Source organism: Nannobrachium achirus, assembly GCF_963921795.1.
Source record: "Nannobrachium achirus genome assembly, chromosome: 7".
NCBI lineage: Eukaryota > Metazoa > Chordata > Actinopteri > Myctophiformes > Myctophidae > Nannobrachium > Nannobrachium achirus.
The window spans coordinates 71,475,269-71,489,330 of NC_137816.1; the positions used below are offsets into that span (position 1 = coordinate 71,475,269).

Below are 14,062 nucleotides of genomic sequence, written 5' to 3' on the forward strand. Positions count from 1 at the left end.
GATGGGCGGAGCCTATCGATGCAAATACACCAGAAAGACCTTCAGGACCCTGTACAACAACCTCTATGGACTGAAACGGGTAAGATTTACATATCATTTACATATAATTTACATGTCATTTACATATCATTTACATATGAATACCTTCAGGACTCTGTACAACAACCTCTATGGACTGAAACGGGTAAGATTTACATATCATTTACATATCATTTACATGTCATTTACATATCATTTACATATGAATACCTTCAGGACTCTGTACAACAACCTCTATGGACTGAAACGGGTAAGATTTACATATCATTTACATATCATTTACATGTCATTTACATATCATTGACATGTCATTTACATATCATTTACATGCCATTTACATATCATTTACATGTCATTTACATATCATTTACATATGAAGACCTTCAGAACTCTGTACAACAACTTGTATGGACTGAAACGAGTAAGAACATTTACATGTCATTTACATATCATTTACATATCATGTACATGTCATTTACATATCATTTACATGTCATTTACATATCATTTGCATATCATGTACATGTCATTTACATATCATTTACATGTCATTTACATATCATTTGCATGCTATTTACATGTCATTTACATGTCATTTACATAGCATGTACATATCATTTACATGTCATTTAAATATCATTCACATGCTATTTACATGTCATTTACATATGTACATATCATTTACATGTCATTTAAATATCATTTACATGCTATTTACATGTCATTTACATATCATGTACATATCATTTACATGTCATTTAAATATCATTTACATGCTATTTACATGTCATTTACATTTCAATATGACACAGTCGTGGGTGTATAGATAAACACCCGGGACTCGAACCTGGGTTCATCTGGGACATCTGATAAAAATGACGGACACATTGGTCAGGTTGTTTTTCTAGGAAGCCAATGCACAGAGAGAGCAGCTGGTTCTCATGTGTGTCATTGTTTTAATAGTGTTTGATTCAACACAAAATCTCTTTAATAGTGTTTAATTCAACACAAAATCTCTTTAATAGTGTTTAATTTAACACATGAATCTCTTCTTTCTCTTTCAGCCCAAAGCTCTGAAACTGCTGGGAATGGAGGTATGTATTTATTTATATTAATTATTTATTATTATTATGTATTATTTATGTATTTATTCATGTATGTTTCATTTCAGACAGTGACACTGAAGAGACAAACATAAATCATGTTTTTATTTGTATTTTGTTCAGTGTAGTTAGTCATCTTTGGAGGAGGACAGGGTCAGGAATAAAGTGAATAGACGTTAAGTACAACTGTAAATTTTTTTACAACAAGGGTTCATATTTTATATAGTCATTAGAGAAAAGAAAAGATGAGTGTTAAAATGTTTTCATTTCTATTGTTTTAGTGATTTTAACGATTTAGCCACTTGCTAGGTTGGGGGCACAATAAGCCCATTTCCAAGATGCACCGCAATCTTTCATGGGCAGATGTGACTTATGGGGGCTGGTGTAAATATTAACAAAGTAATTGCTGGCTTAATGTGTCTAAAAAGTCATGTTTAGCCACTTGTACACAGCATGCCCCCACCCACTGAAATCAAAATACTAAAATCGTTAAAACGATAGAAAGTTTGCACAAAAGTAGTGAAAACAGCAGATCTACAAGCACACAATGCCTCGCACCGTGAGGCGTTGTGTGCTTGTAGATCGGCTGTTTTCACTAGTTTAAATCATTTTTTAAATGATAAATACAAAACAAACGGTTTTGGACATACAAGGTTTCCACCCAACAACAACGAAATATAGGCCTAATTCATGTAATTGGCCCACTGGCTTGTCACTTGTCATGATCTGAAATGGCAAATCTTTGAGTAGCAGCAGCGCTATAGAGAGAGATCTCTCTCTATAGCGCGCAATGAGGGCCTCTCTTTTTCCCGGGCTGAATCAGAGGCCCAGCACGTCCCTGACGGATAGACTAACGTTTTGAAGAAGGACAGGAATAAGACGAATAGACTAACGTTTTGAAGAGGACAGGAATAAGACGGATAGACTAACGTTTTGAAGAAGGACAGGAATAAGACGAATAGACTAACGTTTTGAAGAAGGACAGGAATAAGACGAATAGACTAACGTTTTTAAGAAGGACAGGAATAAGACGAATAGACTAACGTTTTTCCCAGGACGACGAGCCTCGGGGGAAGGGCAAGGGGAAGAAGGCCAGGAAGAAGGAGGAGGAGGTGGAGATCGACGTGGACGACCCGGAGGTCAGCCGCTTCACCTTCCCCTTCCACGAGCTGATGGTGTGGGCCGTGCTCATGAAGAGACAGAAGATGGCGCTGTTCCTCTGGCAGCGCGGAGAGGAGGCCATGGCCAAAGCTCTGGTGGCCTGCAAGCTCTACAAGGCCATGGCTCACGAGAGCTCTCAGTCTGAACTGGTGGACGACATCTACCAGGACCTGGAGAATAACTCCAAGTTAGTACATTATCTATAAACATTATTATATTATACTGTATATACAGTATTACATGTATATTAGATACTCTGCAAGCTCTACAAGGCCATGGCACACGAGAGCTCTCAGTCTGAACTGGTGGACGATATCTACCAGGACCTGGAGAATAACTCCAAGTTAGTATAAATATTATATACGTATTAATATATAATACATTTATACAGTATTATATCATTAGATACTCTGCAAGCTCTACAAGGCCATGGCTCACGAGAGCTCTCAGTCTGAACTGGTGGACGATATCTACCAGGACCTGGAGAATAACTCCAAGTTAGTACATTATCTACTGTAGAATAACTCTAGATAGTAAATTATCTACCTGAGAATAACTCCAAGTTAGTACATTATCTACTGTAGAATAACTCTAGTTAGTACATTATCTACCTGAGAATAACTCCTAGTATAAATATTATATACTTATTAATATATAATACATTTATACAGTATTATATCATTAGATATTCTGCTAGCTCTACAAGGCTATGGCTCACGAGAGCTCTCAGTCTGACACTAATACTGAACACACACTCTAATTACTGTCATAATATAGAGCTATTTAACACTGTTACTGAACACTCTATAGCAATGATTACTGTCACAATATAGAGCTATTTAACACTGTTACTGAACACTCTATAGCAATGATTACTGTCAAAATATAGAGCTATTTAACACTGTTACTGATCACTCTATAGCAATGATTACTGTCATAATATGGAGCTATTTAACACTGTTACTGAACAAACACTCTATAGCAATGATTACTGTCACAATATAGAGCTATTTAACACTGTTACTGAACACTCTATAGCAATGATTACTGTCATAATATAGAGCTATTTAACACTGTTACTGAACACACACTCTATCTATAGCAATGATTACTGTCATAATATAGAGCTATTTAACACTGTTACTGAACAAACACTCTATAGCAATGATTACTGTCACAATATAGAGCTATTTAACACTGTTACTGAACACACACTCTATAGCAATGATTACTGTCACAACATAGAGCTATTTAACACTGTTACTGAACACACACTCTATAGCAATGATTACTGTCACAATATAGAGCTATTTAACACTGTTACTGAACAAACACTCTATAGCAATGATTACTGTCACAATATAGAGCTATTTAACACTGTTACTGAACAAACACTCTATAGGAATGATTACTGTCACAATATAGAGCTATTTAACACTGTTACTGAACAAACACTCTATAGCAATGATTACTGTCACAATATAGAGCTGTTTAACACTGTTACTGAACACACACTCTATAGCAATGATTACTGTCACAATATAGAGCTATTTAACACTGTTACTGAACACTCTATAGCAATGATTACTGTCACAATATAGAGCTATTTAACACTGTTACTGAACACACACTCTATAAGCAAGGATTACTGTCACAATATAGAGCTATTTAACACTGTTACTGAACACACACTCTATAGCAATGATTACTGTCACAATATAGAGCTATTTAACACTGTTACTGAACACACACTCTATAGCAATGATTACTGTCACAATATAGAGCTATTTAACACTGTTACTGAACACACACTCTATAGCAATGATTACTGTCACAATATAGAGCTATTTAACACTGTTACTGAACAAACACTCTATTGCAATGATTACTGTCACAATATAGAGCTATTTAACACTGTTACTGAACACTCTATATAGCAATGATTACTGTCACAATATAGAGCTGTTTAACACTGTTACTGAACACACACTCTATAGCAATGATTACTGTCACAATATAGAGCTATTTAACACTGTTACTGAACAAACACTCTATAGCAATGATTACTGTCACAATATAGAGCTATTTAACACTGTTACTGAACACTCTATAGCAATGATTACTGTCACAATATAGAGCTGTTTAACACTGTTACTGAACAAACACTCAATAGCAATGATTACTGTCACAATATAGAGCTATTTAACACTGTTACTGAACACTCTATAGCAATGATTACTGTCACAATATAGAGCTGTTTAACACTGTTACTGAACAAACACTATAGCAATGATTACTGTCACAATATAGAGCTATTTAAACACTGTTCTCCTCAGAGTTCTGTTGGATCAGTCTATTTAACACTGTTCTCCTCAGAGTTCTGTTGGATCAGTCTATTAAACACTGTTCTCCTCAGGGAGTTCGGCCAGCTGGCCTATGAGCTGCTGGATCAGTCGTACAGGAACGATACATACGATACACCTGCCTTTAACACCTCGATAACACCATACGATAACACCTCGATAACACCATACGATACACCTGCCTTTAACACCTCGATAACACCATACGATAACACCTCGATAACACCATACGATACACCTGCCTTTAACACCTCGATAACACCATACAATAACACCTCGATAACACCATACGATAACACCATACGATAACACCATACGATATCACCATACGATACACCTGCCTTTACCACCTGTCCTCAGGGAGTTCGGCCAGCTGGCCTATGAGCTGCTGGATCAGTCGTACAGGAACGATGAGCAGGTGGCCATGAAGCTGCTGACCTACGAACTGAAGAACTGGAGCAACTCCACCTGCCTGAAGCTGGCCGTCGCCGCCAAGCACCGAGACTTCATCGCCCACACCTGCAGCCAGATGCTGCTCACCGACATGTGGATGGGCTGTCTGCGCATGGGCAAGAGCAACGGACTCAAGGTAGGCTGTCTGCCTGCGCATGGGCAAGAGCAACGGACTCAAAGTAAGCTAGGCTGTCTGCGCATGGGCAAGAGCAACGGACTCAAAGTAAGCTAGGCTGCCTGCGCATGGGCAAGAGCAACGGACTCAAAGTAAGCTAGGCTGCCTGCGCATGGGGAAGAGCAACGGACTCAAGGTAGGCTAGGCTGCCTGCGAATGGGCAAGAGCAACGGACTCAAGGTAGGCTAGGCTAGGCTAGGCTAGTGATAGATCTTCTCCTCCATCCAGGTGATGGTGGGTTAGGGTTAGGGTTAGAGTTGTTCTTCAGAGAGTGATAGATGTTCTCCTCCAGGTTAGAGGTAGAGTTGTTCTTCAGAGAGTGATAGATGTTCTCCTCCAGGTTAGAGGTAGAGATGTTCTTCAGAGAGTGATAGATGTTCTCCTCCAGGTTAGAGGTAGAGATGTTCTTCAGAGAGTGATAGATGTTCTCCTCCAGGTTAGAGGTAGAGATGTTCTTCAGAGAGTGATAGATCCTCTCCTCCAGGTTAGAGGTAGAGATGTTCTTCAGAGAGTGATAGATGTTCTCCTCCAGGTTAGAGGTAGAGATGTTCTTCAGAGAGTGCTAGATCTCCTCCTCCAGGTTAGAGGTAGAGTTGTTCTTCAGAGAGTGATAGATGTTCTCCTCCAGGTTAGAGGTAGAGATGTTCTTCAGAGAGTGATAGATCTCCTCCTCCATCCAGGTGATGTGGGTTAGGGTTAGAGGTAGAGGTAGAGGATGCTCCTCACACAGATGAATGTTCTCCTCCATCCAGGTGATCGTGGGCATCGTGTTTCCTCCCTCCATCCTCCTGCTGGACTTCAGAGGGTTAGGGTTAGAGGTAGAGGTAGAGATGTTCTTTAGGGTTAGAGGTAGAGATGTTCTTTAGGGTTAGAGGTAGAGGTAGAGATGTTCTTTAGGGTTAGAGGTAGAGATGTTCTTTAGGGTTAGAGGTAGAGATGTTCTTTAGGGTTAGAGGTAGAGGTGTTCTTTAGGGTTAGAGGTAGAGATGTTCTTTAGGGTTAGAGGTAGAGGTGTTCTTTAGGGTTGGAGGTAGAGATGTTCTTTAGGGTTAGAGGTAGAGATGTTCTTTAGGGTTAGAGGTAGAGATGTTCTTTAGGGGTAGAGGTAGAGATGTTCTTTAGGGTTAGAGGTAGAGATGCTCTTCAGACAGTGATAGATCTTCTCCTCCATCCAGGTGATCGTGGGCATCGTGTTTCCTCCCTCCATCCTCCTGCTGGATTTCAGAGGAGACGAGAGCTCCTTCCACTCCAAGGAGAACGAGGACAACAAGGAGAACCAGGACGACAACAAGTCCAGCAAGGTGCACTAGATACCTCCTCTCATTCATTTATTTACTGTATTATTACACTAGATACTGTACCTCCATTTATTTACTGTATTATTACACTAGATACTGTACCTCCATTTATTTATTGTATTATTACACTAGATACTGTACCTCCATTTATTTATTGTATTATTACACTAGATACTGTACCTCCATTTATTTACTGTATTATTACACTAGATACCTCCATTCATTTATTTCATCCATCCATCTTCATCCGGTTATCAGGAATCGGGTCGTGGGGGTATAACAGTTCCAACTGAGACTTCAGATTTCCTTATCCCAAGCAACTTCCTCTTGGTAGTATACTGAGGTGTTCCCAAGCCAGTTTGGAGATGTAATCCCTCCATCTGGTCTTTGGTCTGCCACGGGGTCTCCTCCCAGTGGGCCGTGCATCGAGGACCTTCCTAGGAAGGCGCTCGGGAGGCATCCGTACTAGATGCCCCAACCACCTAAGCTGACTCCTCTCCAAGTGTAGGAGCAGCGGTTCTACTCCAAGTCTCTCTCGGGTGACTGAACTTCTCACCCTATCTCTAAAGGGGAGCACATACTGGATGCGGGCAGCTGCGCAGCGTCGCAGCTGCGCAGCGTCGCGACGCGCTAACGATGCACGCCGCTTGCCGCGCATGTAACCCCAACTGGATGCGACGCGCTGCCATACAACACATCCATTTCCCCCGGTGGGGAGAACCATGGGAGAACATGTTCACCGCACGGCGATGCTGGGAAAATAGAACAGCTGCGTCACGACGCGGCAGACAAGGCGGCAGACCCGCGGCTGCGCTGATGTTCTGTTTAGCTTCAGTAGTGCACTAGATACCTCCTCCATTTATTTACTGTTATGATGTTTTACCCATCATCTCCCTCTGTAGGGAGAGGATGTTGAAGCAATCTTTGGAAGATGTTCAGAGCACCGGTTTGTGTGTTTGTGCGTGCGTGCATGTGCGTGCGTTCGTGTGTGTGTGTGTGTGTGCGTGTGTGTGTGTGTGCGCGCACGTGTGCGTGCATGTGCGTGCACGTGCGTGTGTGCGTGGGCGCGCGTGTGCGCGTGTGTGCGTGTCCAGGACGGTGTGTCCAACGTGGACAGCGTCTCTAGGAAAGGAGACGAGGAGGAAGGACAGAGGAAACGAGTTCCCATCAGCAGGAAGATCTATGAGTTCTACAGCGCCCCCTATACCAAGTTCTGGTTCAATACGGTACTGCAACCCTAACCCTAACCCTACACCAAGTTCTGGTTCAACACTGCAAGTACACTTTATATAAGATCACTGCAAGTACACTTTAAATAAGTACACTGCAAGTTCAATTTAGGGTTAGGTCTGCCTCATGGAGTTGTTTGAACCACTTTCATGTACAAAACAGATCTCCTACTTGGTGTACCTGGCTCTCTATAACAGATCTATAAATGTATTTATAGATCTGCTCTCTATAACTGATCTATAAATGTATTTATCAGATCTCCTACTTGGCTCACTATAACAGATCTCTAAATGTGTTTATAGATCTGCTATCTGGTGTACCTGGCTCTCTATAACAGATATATAAATGTATTGTACTTATAGATCTGCTATCTGGTGTACCTGGCTCTCTATAACAGATATATAAATGTATTGTACTTATAGATCTGCTATCTGGTGTACCTGGCTCTCTATAACAGATCTATAAATGTATTTACAGATCTGTTATCTGGTGTACCTGGCTCTCTATAACATATCTATAAATGTGTTTACAGAGCTGTTATCTGGTGTACCTGGCTCTCTATAACAGATATATATTTTATAGATCTGCTACCTGGTGTACCTGGCTCTCTATAACAGATCTATAAATGTATTTACAGATCTGTTATCTGGTGTACCTGGCTCTCTATAACATATCTATAAATGTGTTTACAGAGCTGTTATCTGGTGTACCTGGCTCTCTATAACAGATATATATTTTATAGATCTGCTACCTGGTGTACCTGGCTCTCTATAACAGATATATAAATGTATTTACAGATCTGTTATCTGGTGTACCTGGCTCTCTATAACAGATCTATATTTTATAGATCTGCTATCTGGTCTACTTGGCTCTCTATAATTACGTCATCCTGGTGAAGATGGAAAGATGGCCGTCGCTTCAGGAGTGGATCGTCATCGCTTACATCATCACTCTGGGACTGGAGAAGGTTAGACAGGTATGACATCATCACCATGGGACAGGTATGACATCATCACCATGGGACTGGAGCGGGGCCAAGCCCCCGGAACCTCGGGGGAGCTCTGAAGCGCCATGGACATGGTGGCCGTTTTGAGGTATTGCAGTTGCGGCTTCTAAAGCCCTTTGCACACAGGACAGTTGCGTTTTTTTTGTTTGCTGCATGAATAAAACGCATTGGATTTGGTGTGCAATGCTGTGTGGAATCGGCGCTGCAGATCCCAAAAGGAGTCATAAAGGAGTGATGAGTTTTTACCGCATGCGGCAAGACGCACTAATCGAACTGGGTTCGATTGAGAAAAAAACGCACGGCTGCAGCCACTCGTCGCACGGCTAATTTGGATCCGGTGTGCATGAGGTCGTAGAGAATCATTGTTTTCTTTTTAAAAAATTGAATTGTCCGTTTTATCCGTGCCGATAAACGCGCCTGTGTGCAAAGACCTTAACACAAACGCGCATTCTAGGCTTCTTTGTATTTCCTGCGCCTTCATAGCGGAAGTGCTCGTTGATGAATTGGAGCCCCAGCGTGTCCATGAAACGCGTCACAGAAGCCCCACTACTAAAAATTATGAATGCAAAACAAACGGTTTTGGACATACAAGGTTTCCACCGGACAACGACAATATCTTAGTTTCTATTTAGTTTTTGTCAGTGGAAAAAGGCAGTCGACCAACTTTTTTTCATTCGACAAAATGAACGCTGCCTTCAATCTTGTTGTCTTTTTTCCCTCTGAACCCCGTCTTGCTCTCTTCTTCCTCCTCCAGATCCTGATGTCGGAGCCCGGGAAGCTGAAGCAGAAGATCAATGTGTGGCTGGAGGAGTACTGGAACATCACCGACCTGGCAGCCATCTGCACCTTCCTGCTGGGACTCCTCCTACGTCTGCAGACGGAGCCTTACATGGGCTACGGCCGCGTCATCTACTGTGTGGACATCATCTTCTGGTAGCCTCTCTTCTTTATGTCGTCTACTGTGTGGACATCATCTTCTGGTAGCCTCTGTTCTTTATGTCATCTACTGTGTGGACATCATCTTCTGGTAGCCTCTCTTCTTTATGTCATCTACTATGTGGACATCATCTTCTGGTAGCCTCTGTTCTTTATGTCATCTACTGTGTGGACATCATCTTCTGGTAGCCTCTCTTCTTTATGTCATCTACTGTGTGGACATCATCTTCTGGTAGCCTCTCTTCTTTATGTCATCTACTGTGTGGACATCATCTTCTGGTAGCCTCTGTTCTTTATGTCATCTTCTGGTAGCTTCCTTTATGTCATCTACTGTGTGGACATCATCTTCTGGTAGCTTCTGTTCTTTATGTCATCTTCTGGTAGCTTCCTTTATGTCATCTACTGTGTGGACATCATCTTCTGGTAGCCTCTCTTCTTTATGTCATCTACTGTGTGGACATCATCTTCTGGTAGCCTCTGTTCTTTATATCATCTACTGTGTAGACATCATCTTCTGGTAGCTTCTGTTCTTTATGTCATCTTCTGGTAGCTTCCTTTATATCATCTACTGCGTGGACATCATCTTCTGGTAGCTTCTGGTCTTTATATCAGGGGTTCCCTTTTTGTCTCAGGTCACCCCATAAATATAGTTTTAATCCGAGGCACCCCTGCATTATAATTTTCACTCCCAGCACCTTATATTTATAGAATATCGTCATTGTCGGGTGGAAACCTTGTATGTCCAAAACCGTTCGTTTTGTATTTATCATCTATAAAATGTACTAAACTAGTGAAAACAGCACATCTACAAGATCGGCTGTTTTCACTAGTTTTGTGCGACAGTCTTGTATGATGAAGCAGGGCTTTGCTTTACCAAAAGACGTACACATTTGAAACTTGGAGATACAAGGTTTCTGCCCGACAGTGACGATATTTTAGTGATTATGTTGAGAGGAAAACGTTGATATAATAGCCATTTTGGTTAGAACTGACTGAAAATAACTTTGTACTTCAAGTTTAAAATGATACTAAATATTTAGTAAGTGTCCAAATAAATTCCAAATATTATCAAATGATCTCGCGGCACCCTGGACTGCCGTCACGGCACCCCAGGGTGCCCCGTCATCCCAGGGTGCCCCATCACCCACTTTGAAAACCCCTGTTTTATATCATCTACTGTGTGGACATCATCTTCTGGTAGCTTCTGCTTGAAGGGGTCTTCAACAGGGGGTCCGGGACCCCAAGGGGGTCCTTAGAGTTACTACAGGGGGGCCCGCCAAATCCTGGTGTGATTAAAGGATCATTATTTATATTAACAATTTGAACCCTCGCATTCCTTTTCCTGGGAGAACTTTAGCCAAAAAATAGCAGATCTACAAGCTTTCAACACCTCGCAGCGGCAAATAGGTTTGGTGTAGAGGTAAAAAAGAGCAGACCAAGTACAATGTGAAAGGTCAAGTTTACAAAATATCAACGATTTAAGTGGTGAAATGTCTGAAAATACACATTAATTAACATGAATGACGTTGCTGTCAAACACGTCTATGGATCTATGAAATCTATGAAAATCTGCATCACACATTTAGAAGGAGCTATCCCTCTGTATGGTGCTGAAACATGGATAAGGAGCTGTCCCTCTGTATGGTGCTGAAACATGGATAAGGAGCTGTCCTTCTGTATGGTGCTGAAACATGGATAAGGAGCTGTCCTTCTGTATGGTGCTGAAACATGGATAAGGAGCTGTCCGTCTGTATGGTGATGAAACATGGATAAGGAGCTGTCCTTCTGTATGGTGCTGAAACATGGAAAATAATAAGGAGCTGTCCTTCTGTATGGTGCTGAAACATGGATAAGGAGCTGTCCTTCTGTATGGTGCTGAAACATGGATAAGGAGCTGTCCTTCTGTATGGTGCTGAAACATGGAAAAGAATAAGGAGCTGTCCTTCTGTATGGTGCGAAACATGGACAATAAGGAGCTGTCCATCTGTATGGTGCTGAAACATGGACAATAAGGAGCTGTCCATCTGTATGGTGCTGAAACATGGACAATAAGGAGCTGTCCTTCTGTATGGTGCTGAAACATGGACAGTCACTAGACAGTCACTGGACAGTCACTGGACAGTTACTGGACAGTCACTGGACAGTCACTAGACAGTAGACAGTCACTAGACAGTCACTAGACAGTCACTAACACCAGGGTGTTTCTACAGGTACATCCGTGTCCTGGACATCTTCGGGGTCAACAAGTACCTGGGGCCGTACGTCATGATGATCGGGAAGATGGTGAGTCTGAGCCTCTATGGGCTGTACGTCATGATGATAGGGAAGATGGTGAGTCTGAGCCTCTATGGGGCCGTACGTCATGATGATAGATGGTGAGTCTGAGCCTCTATGGGGCCGTACGTCATGATGATAGATGGTGAGTCTGAGCCTCTATGGGGCCGTACGTCATGATGATAGATGGTGAGTCTGAGCCTCTATGGGGCCGTACGTCATGATGATAGATGGTGAGTCTGAGCCTCTATGGGGCCGTACGTCATGATGATAGATGGTGAGTCTGAGCCTCTATGGGGCCGTACGTCATGATGATAGATGGTGAGTCTGAGCCTCTATGGGGTCGTACGTCATGATGATAGATGGTGAGTCTGAGCCTCTATGGGGCCGTACGTCATGATGATAGATGGTGAGTCTGAGCCTCTATGGGGCCGTACGTCATGATGATAGATGGTGAGTCTGAGCCTGTATGGGGCCGTACGTCATGATGATAGATGGTGAGTCTGAGCCTCTATGGGGCCGTACGTCATGATGATAGATGGTGAGTCTGAGCCTCTATGGGGCCGTACGTCATGATGATAGATGGTGAGTCTGAGCCTGTATGGGGCCGTATGTCATGATGATAGATGGTGAGTCTGAGCCTCTATGGGGCCGTACGTCATGATGATAGATGGTGTGTCTGATCCTTTATGGGGCCGTATGTCATGATGATGGTGAGTCTGAGCCTCTATGGGACCGTACGTCATGATTATAGATGGTGAGTCTAAGCCTCTATGGGGCCGTACGTCATGATGATAGATGGTGAGTCTGAGCCTCTATGGGGCCGTACGTCATGATGATAGATGGTGAGTCTGAGCCTGTATGGGGCCGTACGTCATGATGATGGTGAGTCTGAGCCTCTATGGGGCTGTACGTCATGATGATAGATGGTGAGTCTGAGCCTCTATGGGGCCGTATGTCATGATGATAGATGGTGAGTCTGAGCCTCTATGGGGCTGTACGTCATGATGATAGATGGTGAGTCTGAGCCTCTATGGGGCTGTACGTCATGATGATAGATGGTGAGTCTGAGCCTGTATGGGGCCGTATGTCATGATGATAGATGGTGAGTCTGAGCCTCTATGGGGCTGTACGTCATGATGATAGATGGTGAGTCTGAGCCTCTATGGGGCCGTATGTCATGATGATAGATGGTGAGTCTGAGCCTCTATGGGGCTGTACGTCATGATGATAGATGGTGAGTCTGAGCCTGTATGGGGCCGTATGTCATGATGATAGATGGTGAGTCTGAGCCTGTATGGGGCCGTATGTCATGATGATAGATGGTGAGTCTGAGCCTCTATGGGACCGTATGTCATGATGATGGTGAGTCTGAGCCTCTATGGGGTCGTACGTCATGATGATAGATGGTGAGTCTGAGCCTCTATGGGGCCGTACGTCATGATGATAGATGGTGAGTCTGAGCCTCTATGGGGCCGTACGTCATGATGATAGATGGTGAGTCTGAGCCTCTATGGGGTCGTACGTCATGATGATAGATGGTGAGTCTGAGCCTCTATGGGGCCGTACGTCATGATGATGGTGAGTCTGAGCCTCTATGGGGCTGTACGTCATGATGATAGATGGTGAGTCTGAGCCTCTATGGGGTCGTACGTCATGATGATAGATGGTGAGTCTGAGCCTCTATGGGACCGTACGTCATGATGATAGATGGTGAGTCTGAGCCTCTTTGGGGTCGTACGTCATGATGATAGATGGTGAGTCTGAGCCTCTATGGGGCCGTACGTCATGATGATAGATGGTGAGTCTGAGCCTCTATGGGGCCGTACATCATGATGATAGATGGTGAGTCTGAGCCTCTATGGGGCCGTACGTCATGATGATAGATGGTGAGTCTGAGCCTCTATGGGGCTGTACGTCATGATGATAGATGGTGAGTCTGAGCCTCTATGGGGCTGTACGTCATGATGATAGATGGTGAGTCTGAGCCTCTATGGGGCCGTACGTCATGATGATAGATGGTG

General features: G+C 43.0%; 1 protein-coding gene across 1 annotated transcript in view; it reads left to right on the forward strand.

Annotated features, from left to right (window-relative positions):
- Nucleotides 1-14,062, forward strand: part of LOC308288961 (transient receptor potential cation channel subfamily M member 1-like) — a gene marked incomplete at both ends in the record, with an annotated part of 88,908 nt that overhangs the window by 49,828 nt on the left and 25,018 nt on the right. Inside the window, 9 exons of the mRNA XM_080730434.1 lie at nt 1-79; nt 1,104-1,133; nt 2,198-2,490; nt 5,027-5,255; nt 6,470-6,595; nt 7,687-7,818; nt 8,670-8,798; nt 9,583-9,761; nt 11,975-12,047. The exon at nt 1-79 is cut by the window's left edge and continues 62 nt beyond it. Coding sequence (XP_080586560.1) covers nt 1-79; nt 1,104-1,133; nt 2,198-2,490; nt 5,027-5,255; nt 6,470-6,595; nt 7,687-7,818; nt 8,670-8,798; nt 9,583-9,761; nt 11,975-12,047 — 1,270 coding nt within the window. The remainder of the gene's footprint in view (nt 80-1,103; nt 1,134-2,197; nt 2,491-5,026; nt 5,256-6,469; nt 6,596-7,686; nt 7,819-8,669; nt 8,799-9,582; nt 9,762-11,974; nt 12,048-14,062) is intronic.